General features: G+C 49.1%; 1 protein-coding gene across 1 annotated transcript; it reads left to right on the forward strand.

The window, feature by feature from the left end:
* Positions 1-242: 242 nt before the first annotated feature.
* LOC132385468 (zinc finger protein 771-like) lies at positions 243-9325 on the forward strand. Its single transcript, XM_059957554.1, has one exon. The coding sequence runs from the start codon at positions 746-748 to the stop codon at positions 1823-1825; it is 1080 nt and encodes a 359-aa protein (XP_059813537.1). The 5' UTR covers positions 243-745; the 3' UTR covers positions 1826-9325.
* Positions 9326-10977: the final 1652 nt, after the last annotated feature.

Raw genomic sequence — 10977 nt, forward strand, 5'->3', positions numbered from 1 at the left:
ATCCCCCAAATCTTTTTTTTTTAATCTGCTTCCACTCGATAACTTAACACAAGCACACAAGACTAACGCTGTTTGCACATCGTAGTGTGTAACGGTCACACATGCTCACACAGCTGACTCTTTGCTGTAAGCACTTGGTAGTGTGTAATGGTCACAAAGTGCACACGACTGATGTTAGTTAGAAACAGTCTCCTGTCCCAAGTAAGCAAAAGGAATCGTGGCTATTTTCTCAATTAGTTTTTTTTAAGAGTGGTCCTAAAGAAGCAGCTGCTCCAATTAACCAATGACCTGATTAACTGGAATCCGCTGTGCAAAAGAGGAACAGTGGAGTAGCGTTAATGAATTTATGGATCATTCAGAAATCTGATGGCGGATGGGGAGAAACTGTTCCTGAATCATTGAGTGTGGGTCTTCTGGCTCCTGTACCTAATCCCCAATTATGGTAATGAGAAGAGGGCAAGTCCTGGGTGGAAATTATTGGGAATCTTTGGTGATGTACCAAATCTCTGACAGAAACGTGTCACATTGCCCAGATCAGAGAAGATGGGTCATGGGGACAGGCTGACCGAGAAGAGAGCGTGTCGTGAAGCCAGCCTCATTAGCAGGAAGGGTTGAGCCTGTGGTGGACGGGAGGGATGCCCATTGCTCTCATCTCCTCACTGACGGGCCTTCCTCTTTTCCCTGCAGGCTCAGCCCATCCCATCCTTCCCCAGCTGAGTGAGGAGACGCTGGGCAGCTGCAGGAGATGGAGGAAGACCTGGGGGCCATGAAAAAGGAGGAGGAGGAGGAGGAAGAAGAAGAAGAGGAGGAGGTGGAGGAAGAAGAAGAGGGCTGGGAATTGGAAGACGAGATTTCCCCGCGGCCCAGGAGGGCAGGGTCCCGCCGGCTGAGAGGGGGAGAGGTTGTCCGAGCTAGCAAGCGGCCTGGCCCCTTGGACATCCTCAGTCACCGGGCCAGCCTTGCTGCTGCTGGCCGGGAGGAGGAGGCCGTGGACATGCCCCACCGCTGCCCTGTCTGTGGCCAGGCCTTCGGCACACCAGCCCAGCTACTGGTACACCGCAGCGGTCACACCAGCGACCGGCCTTTCCTCTGCGACGTCTGCCAAGAGGCCTTTGCCCAGCCCTCAGAGCTGGCCGCACACCGGCGGAGCCACGCCGGTGAGCGTCCATACCAGTGCCCTGTCTGCCACCGCCGCTTCGCCTACGGGTCCTCGCTGGCCATGCACCGGCAGGCCCACGACGGAGAGCGGCCCTACCGCTGCGCTGCCTGCGGCAAGTCATTCCCCACCTCGGCCAAGCTGCTGCATCACAGGCGGCAGAGCCACGAGCCGCATCCTGCTCCCCCTTCCTCCTCCTCCCCCTCGCCCTCCTCCCGCCGCCCCCTCTGCCACAGCCCGGACTCGCTCTCCCGGAGCCACCAGTGTCCGACCTGTGGCCGCTCCTTCGCCCAGTCCTCAGACGCCCTCAAGCATCGGCGCACCCACACTGGCGAGAGACCCTTTGGGTGTGAGTTGTGCCCACGTTCCTTCAGCCAGCTCTCCACCCTGCTCAACCACCAGCGCATCCACCTGGGGGAGAAGCCACATCGCTGCCAGGCCTGCGGACGTTCCTTCACTCAGTTGTCCACGCTGCTGAACCATCGGCGAACCCACACCGGCGAGCGTCCCTTCCGTTGCCAGTCCTGCGGCCGGGCCTTTGCACAGTCCTCCAGCCTGCTGAACCACCGGCGCACCCACACCGGAGAGCGACCCTTCCGCTGCCCCATCTGTGCCAGGGCCTTTGCCACCTCCTCTTCTCTTGCCGTACACCAGCGCTCTCATCTCTGAGGGCCAGGGGAGGAGCGGTGGTCATGGGGCTGCACTCTCCCCTCCCCACACCCCACCGAGAAATAACAACTCAACCAGCTACCCCCCCCCCCCCCCCCGTAGTCCATGAGGAAGAGTGTGGGGTAAGTCTGTTATTCCCCCTTGTTGGAGAGATTTTGGTGGCGATGGGTCTGGAACCCAGCAAAGATGTGGAGTCCCATCCAGACAGCAGCAGACCTCATGGTCCAACGTGTTAAATGGGATGTCTTTTCTCTTTCCTCTGTCTCTTTCTCTCTCTCTCTCTCTCTCTCACCCCCTCCTGCCCTGGCTTGTATGAGGAGAAAGATGCCCTGAATAAAAACGTGGGGAAAAGAACAAAGCTGGCGTTTGGAGGGGGTGTTGATTTTAACATAAATTGGCTCTTTGGCCCACAATGTCTGTACTGACCACAATGCCAATCTAATCAATCCCATCCGTCTGCACGTGATCCATCTCCCACCATTCCCTGCCTGTCAATGAGTCCATCTATCAAGTACCTCCCTCATACTGACCACTGTGTGTAAAACAAAAATCTGCCCACCACCTCGTCTGAACTTGCCCCATATTGCACCTTCCACCATGTGTGTGTCTAAAAGCCTCTTCACTGCCTCTATCAGACCTGCTTCCACCACTTTCCTTGCTAGCACCTCCCACTGACCATGTAAAACTATGAATTTCCTCCCAATTATCCTCATCACACCTTACAGCTAGGCTCTGGTATTTGTCATTTCTACCTAATGATGCCCTCTGTCCTATCTGTGCTTTACACTGAGCACTGCACCACAGAAACGTACCTTTGGCCCATGTAGTCCATGCCAAACTATTAATCTGTCTAGTCCCAGATCCAGATCACAAACTAATTATAAACTTTGATATGCTTGCTTAGTTTCTGACACTCCAGAGAAAACAACCCACTTTCTCCAATCCAGTCAGAGCCTGGTGCACCCTCTCTAAAGCTTCCACATCCTTCCTATAATGAGGCAACCAGAACGGAAGACATTACTCCCAGTGTGGTCTCACCAGAGTTTTATAGAAATGCAACATTACCTCGCAGCTCTTGAAATGAAGGCCAATGCACTATATGCTGCCTTAACCACCCTATCAACTTGCACATAACTATGATTCTTCTATGATGTGGACCCCAAGATCCCTCAGTTACTCCACACTGCAAAGAATCCTGCCATTAACCCTGTACTCTGCCTTCAAATTCGACCTTACAAAGTGAATCACTTTTTCAGATTGAACTGGATCAGCCCAGCTCTGCATCCATTCCTGTTGTAACCCTCAAAGCCTTCTACACTGTCCAGAGTGTCACCAAACTCTCTGATATCCCCCACCACTTCTACACTGTCCACGATGTACACCAGTCTCTGAGATATGGACATGTGGTCGATGTTTAGGGATCTCTTGCAGGATGTTAGGGATAAATTTGTCCCAATGAAGAAGATAAAGAATGGTAGGGTGAAGGAACCATGGGTGACAAATGAGGTGGGAAATCTAGTCAGGTGGAAGAAAGCAGCACACATGAGGTTTAGGAAGCAAGGATCAGATGAGTCTTTTGAGGAATATAGGGTAGCAAGAAAGGAGCTTAAGAAGGGGCTGAGGAGAGCAAGAAGGGGGCATGAGAAGGCCTTGGTGAGTAGGGTAAAGGAAAACCCCAAGGCATTCAGTTACAATCTTACAATTATGTAAAGAACAAAAGGTTGACAGGACTGACAATAGGACCGATTAGAGATAAAAGTGGGAAGATGTGCCTGGAGGCTGTGGAAGTGAGCGAGGTCCTCAATGAATACTTCTCTTCAGTATTCACCAATGAGAGGGAACTTGATGCCAATGAGGTCAATATGAGTGAGGTTGAAGTTCTGGAGCATGTTGATATGAAGGGAGAAGAGGTGTTGGAGTTGTTAAAATACGTTAAGATGGATAAGTCCCCGGGGCCTGATGGAATATTCCTTAGGCTGCCCCACCAGGCGAGGGAAGAGATTGCTGAGCCTCTGGCTAGGATCTTTATGTCCTCGTCCACGGGAATGGTACCGGTGGATTGGAGGGAGGCAGATGTTGTCCCCTTGTTCAAAAAAGGTAGCAGGGATAGTCCGGGTAATTATAGACCAGTGAGCATTACATCTGTGGTGGGAAAGCTGTTGGAAAAGATTCTTAGAGATAGGATCTGTGGGCATTTAGAGAATCATGGTCTGATCAGGGACAGTCAGCATGGCTTTGTGAAGGGAAGATCGTGCCTAACAAGCCTGATAGAGTTCTTTGAGGAGGTGACCAGGCATATAGATGAGGGTAGTGCAGTGGATGTGATCTACATGGATTTTAGTAAGGCATTTGACAAGGTTCCACACGGAAGGCTTATTCAGAAAGTCAGAAGGCATGGGATCCAGGGAAGTTTGGCCAGGTGGATTCAGAATTTGCTTGCCTGCAGAAGGCAGAGGGTCGTGGTGGAGGGAGTATATTAGATTGGAGGGTTGTGACTAGTGGTGTCCCACAAGGATCTGTTCTGGGACCTCTACTTTTAATGATTTTTATTAACAACCTGGATGTGGGGGTAGAAGGGTGGGTTGGCAAGTTTGCAGACGACACAAAGGTTGGTGGTGGTGTGGATAGTGTAGAGGATTGTTGAAGATTGCAGGGAGACATTGATAGGATGCAGGAGTGGGCTGAGAAGTGTCAGATGGATTACAACACGGAGAAGTGTGAGGTGGTACACTTTGGAAGGACAAACTCCAAGGCAGAGTACAAAGTAAATGGCAGGATACTTGGAAGTGTGGAGGAGCAGAGGGATCTGGGGGTACATGTCCATAGATCCCTGAAAGTTGTCTCAGGTAGATAGGGCAGTTAAGAAAGCTTATGGAGTGTTAGCTTTCATAAGTCGAGGGATAGAGTTTAAGAGACACGCTGTAATGATGCAGCTCTATAAAACTCTGGTTAGGCCACACTTGGAGTACTGTGTCCAGTTCTGGTCGCCTCACTATAGGAAGGATGTGGAAGCATTGGAAAGGGTACAGAGGAGATTTACCAGGATGCTGCCTGGTTTAGAGAGTATGGATTATGATCAGAGATTGAGGGAGCTAGGACTTTACTCTCTGTAGAGAAGGAGGATGAGAGGAGACATGATAGAGGAATATAAGATATTAAGAGGAATAGACAGAGTGGACAGCCAGCGCCTCTTCCCCAGGGCACCACTGCTCAGTACAAGAGGACATGGTTTTAAGGTAAGGGGAGGGAAGTTCAAGGGGGATATTAGAGGAAGGTTTTTTACTCAGATAGTGGTTGATGCATGGAGTGCACTGCCTGAGTCAGTGGTCGAGGCAGATACACTAGTGAAATTTAAGAGACTACTAGACAGGTATATGGAAGAATTTAAGGTGGGGGGGGGTTATATGGGAGGCAGGGTTTAAGGGTTGGCACAACATTGTGGGCTGAAGGCCCTGTACTATTCTATGTTCTATATCCCCCACCACTGTCCACAGTGTTACCAGCCTCTGTTATCCCCCACCACTGTCCACAGTGTTACCAGCCTCTGTTATCCCCCACCACTGTCCACAGTGTTACCAGCCTCTGTTATCCCCCACCACTGTCCACAGTGTTACCAGCCTCTGTTATCCCCCACCACTGTCCACAGTGTTACCAGCCTCTGTTATCCCCCACCACAGTCCAGTGTTACCAGCCTCTGTTACCCCCCCCCCACCACTGTCCACAGTGTTACCAGCCTCTGTTATTCCTCCACCACTGTCCACAGTGTTACCAGCCTCTGTTATCCCCCACCACTGTCCACAGTGTTACCAGCCTCTGTTATCCCCCACCACTGTCCACAGTGTTACCAGCCTCTGTTACCCCCCCCACCACTTTGCCACTCTTTTCCCATTCAGTTTGTATACAACCCCTCCAAAGCCTCATTACACTATCTTCCCAGGTATGAGCTTGAACTTTTTTTCCAGCGTGTTGGAGGTGCCAACGTCAACCACTCTTGGCACTTGGACCTTCCTCTTCCGTGAGTCCTGGTTCCACTGTCTGTTGGGTCAAGAAGTCGAGAGCTGTGTCACCGAGCGAAAGAATCACAGAGACAGCATCAGAAACTGCAGCATCTGTGGAGAGAGAACCCGTTTAATAATGCAGGGCTGACAGCCTTTCACTGCAAAGTGTACTGAGAAGGGGTTGGTGTGTAGAGGGGAGAAAAGAATGTGCCGGTGAAGATACATTGTACAGGATTTGGGATGTCACTTCGCAGTTCTATAAAACTGGTGAGACCCCACTCAGAGTATTGTGTTCAGTTCTGGTCGCCCTGCTGTAGGAAAGATGCCATTGAGCTGGAAAGAATGCAGAGATTTGTGAGGATTCGAGAGACTAGGTTATGGAGAGAGATTGAAGGTTGGGAATGGAGGTAGACGGTGGTGAGGAAGGCGTTTGTCAAGCTGGCCTTAAGGCCATTGAGTACACAGGAGCTGGGACAGTTGTACAGACGTTAGTGAAGCCATGTTTGGAGCCACCTCACTGAAGGAAGGAGTGCAGAGATGATTTACGAGGATCGGAGTTAAGGGAGAGATTGGCCTCACTAGGTCTTTATTTCTTGGAACACAGGGAGAATAAGGGATGACATTATAGCTTTTAAAATTATTGGGGGAGGGGGGAACAATTTTTTCCAGACGGTAGGTTTAGGATCAGAAGAAAAGATTTTAAAAGGACCTGATGGGTAACTTTTTCATGCCGAGGATAGCAAGCGTGTGGAACTAGCTGCTAGAGGAAGTGGTTGGAGACAGATACGTTAACATTTAAAAAGATACATGGGACCCCTACTCTTTGTGATGTTTTTAATAGATTATTTGGAGAAGGGTGGGTTAGTAAGTTTGCAGATGACGCAAACGGTGGTGTTGAGAGTATAAATCAGGTTCCCAACCTGGGATGCATGGGCCTCTTCCTTAAATGGTATGAAAAAGGTTGGGAACCCTGGTTTTCGTGAGTTACAATGGGACATTGACAGGATGTAGAGCTGGGCTAAGAAGTGGCAAATGCAGTTTAATCTGGAAAAGTGAAGTGATTCACTTTGGAAGGTCAAACATAAAGGCATAATACGGGGTTAATAGAGAGATTTTTAACTGGAGGAACAGAGGGATCATTGGGGTTCATGTCCATTGACCCCTCCCCCCAGTAGTTGCTCAAGTTGATAGGGTGGTTAAAGTGTGTGGCCTTCATTTGTTGGGAGATTGAGATCAAGAGCCACTAGGTAATGTTGCAGCTCTGTTGGTTGGACCATACTTGGAATATTGTGTTCAATTCTGGTCACCTCATTATGGGAAGGGCGTGGGTGCACTGGAGATTTACTGGGATGCTGCCTGGACTGGAGAGTGTGGCTTATGAAGAAAGATTCATGCAGCCATGGCTCTTCTCCTTGGAGAGGAGGGTGAAACATGACTTCATAGAGGTATGAGGCATCGATCAAGTGGATCATCATTCACTTTTAAGAAAAGTAGGGAGGGTATGTCAGAGGTAGTTTTTTTTTTCCACACACAGCTCAACTTCCTTAGTACAAGCTGGGACCTTATTAGTGCAAGAGGTTTAGATGGGGAAGAATTTGTTAAATGTATCCAGGAAGGTTTCTTAAATCAAATGTGGATGGTCTGACGAGAGGAGAGGCTGTACTGGACCTGGTGGGTAATGAACCTAGTCAGGTGAGAAACCTTGCAATGAGCACACCCTTTACTTTCAGGATATCTATACGTATCGTCCTTGTGGGAGAGATTTAAATTGGAGTAGGGCAAATTACAAGGGCATTAGGTAGGAACTAAGTGTTAATTGGGAACACAGTTTCTCTGGCAAGTCCACATCAGACCTGTGCAGGGTGTTAAAAGATCAGAAAAGGTAAGTTTCTGTTAAAAGGAAGGGCAGGGATGAAAACATAAAATAGTACAGCACAATACAGGCCCTTTGGCCCATTGTGATGTGCTAATCCTTAAACCTTGCCTCCCATATAACCCCCCACCTTGAATTTCTCCATATACCTGTCTCGTAGTCTCTTAAATTTCACTAGTGTATCTGACTCAGGCAGTGCATTCCATGCATCAACCACTGAGTAAAAATCCTTCCTCTAATATCCCCCTTGAACTTCCCACCCCTTACCATAAAGCCATGTCCTCTTGTACTGAGCAGTGGTGCCGCGGGGAAGAGGCGCTAGCTGTCCACTCTGTCTATTCCTCTTAATATCTTGTACACCTCTATCATGTCTCCTGTCATCCTCCTTCTCTCTAAAGAGTAAAGCCCTTGCTCCCTTAATCTCTGATCATAATCCATACTCTCCAAACCGGCAGCATCCTGATAAATCTCCTCTGTACCCTTTCCAATGCTTCCACATCCTTCCTATAGTGAGGCGACCAGAACTGGACACAGCTGGAAAGATGAGAGAACCTTGGGTGTCCCAAGAGGTGATGAATGGAGTGAAGTAGAAAAACGGAAAGTATTTAAAGCTTTGGAAGTTATGAAGCATTAAGTTGGATAAGTTCCCAGTGTCCTGATGGGATTTACCCCAGGTTATTGAAGGAGGCAAAAGATGAGATTGGGGGCACTCCACCAGTATCTGCATGTCCTCTCCAGCCTGGCAAGAGGCTAATGTTGTACCTCTATTTAAGAAGGAAGCAAAGAAAAGTCCTGGAAACTATAGACAAGTGAGTCTCGTGGCAGCTATCGGGAAACTACTGGAGAAAATCTGGAAGGTTGGGATAAATGAGCGTTTGGAAACCCATCACCAAATTAGAGAGAACTGGTTGTGCTTTACCAACTGAATTCTTGACAAGGTAATGGGAGAGATTGGTTAGGGTAGGGCGGAGAATGTTGTCTACTTGGGTTTTATTAAGAAATTTGACAAAGTCCCTCATAGTAGGCTAATCCAGAAGTTTAAGATACATGGGGGGTCAGTGGTGAATTGGCTGTTTGGATTCAGAACTGGTTTGCGCATAGAAGACAGATGCTAGTGATTGAAGGCCCTTATTCAAGCTGGAGATCTGTGATTAGTGGAGTTCCACAGGGCAAGCAGCGTCCATGGAACGAGGTACAGTCAACTGATGAAGTAAAGAGCTAGGAAGTTGACTGGTGAGAGATACAAGGCTGGAGAAGGGGGAGTCCGATTGGAGATAACAGAAGGCCATGGAAGAAAGAAAGGGGGGAGGGCCCATTATCTCCCGGTTTTACCTATAACCTTGTGTTTCTCTCTGCCCTCTCTCACTTTTTTCTCCAATCCTGCTGTAGGGTCTCGGCATAAAATCTCCTTTTTTCTATAGATGCTGCCTGGCCTGCTGAGTTCCTCCAGCATTTTGTCTGTGTTGCTTCGATTTCCAGCATCTGCAGATTCTCCTTTGTTCGTCCTGGGATCTCTGCTGTTTGTGATCACTGTAGAATCTTCTCTATTTCTGCATAAATATGATCGGATCTTCACATGTCCTCAAACTAGATAGAGAACCTAATTAAATAAATAACACAAACATTGTTCTTCTTCATTTATTTATTGAGAAAATGATCCAGAGATTTCCGGTGACTTCATCGTCGGAAATGGCAGCTTAAGTCACTGGTTCCTCCAGAAAAACGCGTATGAAGCCCAGTTGGCCCATCTAATACAGTATTTTTTGAAAAATATTTGAACTGAAAAGAGGGGCAACAGCAGAGATAAAGAAAGCGACACTGCGGCCGAGAGGAGTGCAGCGAGGTGGCTGCCGGGCTCCGACATTCAGTCAGAGAGAAGGGAGTCCCAGACAGAGATGAAGCAGCAGCTCCCTGATGTTCAGTCAGAGAAAAGGGAGTTCCAGACAGAAATGAAGCAGCAGCTCCCTGACATTCTGTCAGAGAGAAGGGAGTTCCAGAGAGATGAAGCAGCAGCTCCCTGAGATTCACTCAGAGAGAAGGGAGTCCCAGACAGAGATGAAGCAGCAGCTCCCTGATAGTCTGTCAGAGAGAAGGGAGTACCAGACAGAGAAGAAGCAGCAGCTCCCTGATGTTCAGTCAGAGAGAAGGGAGTCCCAGACAGAGATGAAGCAGCAGCTCCCTGATATTCAGTCAGAGAGAAGGGTGTTACAGACAGAAATGAAGCAGCAGCTCCCTGATATAATGTCAGAGAGAAGGGAGTTCCAGACAGAGATGAAGATGCAGCTCCCTGATATTCCGTCAGAGAGAAGGGAGTCCCAGACAGAGATAAAGCAGCAGCTCCCTGATATTCAGACAGAGAGAAGGGAGTCCCAGACAGAGATGAAGCAGCAGCTCCCTGATCTTCAGTCAGAGAGAAGGGAGTCCCAGACAGAGATGAAGCAGCAGCTCCCTGATCTTCAGTCAGAGAGAAGGGAGTCCCAGACAGAGATGAAGCAGCAGCTCCCTGATCTTCAGTCAGAGCGAAGGGAGTCCCAGACAGAGATGAAGCAGCAGCTCCCTGATGTTCAGTCAGAGAGCAGGGAGTTCCAGACAGAGATGAAGCAGCAGCTCCCTGAGATTCAGTCAGAGAGAAGGGAGTTCCAGACAGAGATGAAGCAGCAGCTACCTGATATTCTGTCAGAGAGAAGGGAGTTCCAGACAGAGATGCAGCTGCAGCTCCCTGATCTTCAGTCAGAGAGAAGGGAGTCCCAAACAGAGATGAAGCAGCAGCACCCTGATCTTCAGTCAGAGAGAAGGGAGACCCAGACAGAGATGAAGCAGCAGCTCCCTGACGTTAAGTCAGAGAGAAGGGAGTTCCAGACAGAGATGAAGCAGCAGCTCCCTGAGATTCAGTCAGAGAGAAGGGTGTTCCAGACAGAGATGAAGCAGCAGCTCCCTGATATTCTGTCAGAGAGAAGGGAGTTCCAGACAGAGATGAAGCAGCAGCTCCCTGATAATCTGTCAGAGAGAAGGGAGTTCCAGACAGACATGAAGCAGCAGCTCCCTGATATTCAGTCAGAGAGAAGGGAGTCCCAGACAGAGATGAAGCAGCAGCTCCCTGATATTCTGTCAGAGAGAAGGGAGTCCCAGACAGAGATGAAGCAGCAGCTCCCTGATATTCTGTCACAGAGTAGGGAGTTCCAGACAGACATGAAGCAGCAGCTCCCTGATAATCTGTCAGAGAGAAGGATGTTCCAGACAGAGATAAAGCAGCAGCTCCCTGAAATTCTGTCAGAGAGAAG

Source organism: Hypanus sabinus (assembly GCF_030144855.1).
Source record: "Hypanus sabinus isolate sHypSab1 chromosome 24 unlocalized genomic scaffold, sHypSab1.hap1 SUPER_24_unloc_17, whole genome shotgun sequence".
Taxonomy (NCBI): Eukaryota; Metazoa; Chordata; class Chondrichthyes; order Myliobatiformes; family Dasyatidae; genus Hypanus; species Hypanus sabinus.

What these genes read in the sequence shown, in the direction of transcription:
- LOC132385468 (XM_059957554.1), top strand. Translation starts at nt 746, where the DNA reads ATGGAGGAAGACCTGGGGGCCATGAAAAAGGAGGAGGAGGAGGAGGAA.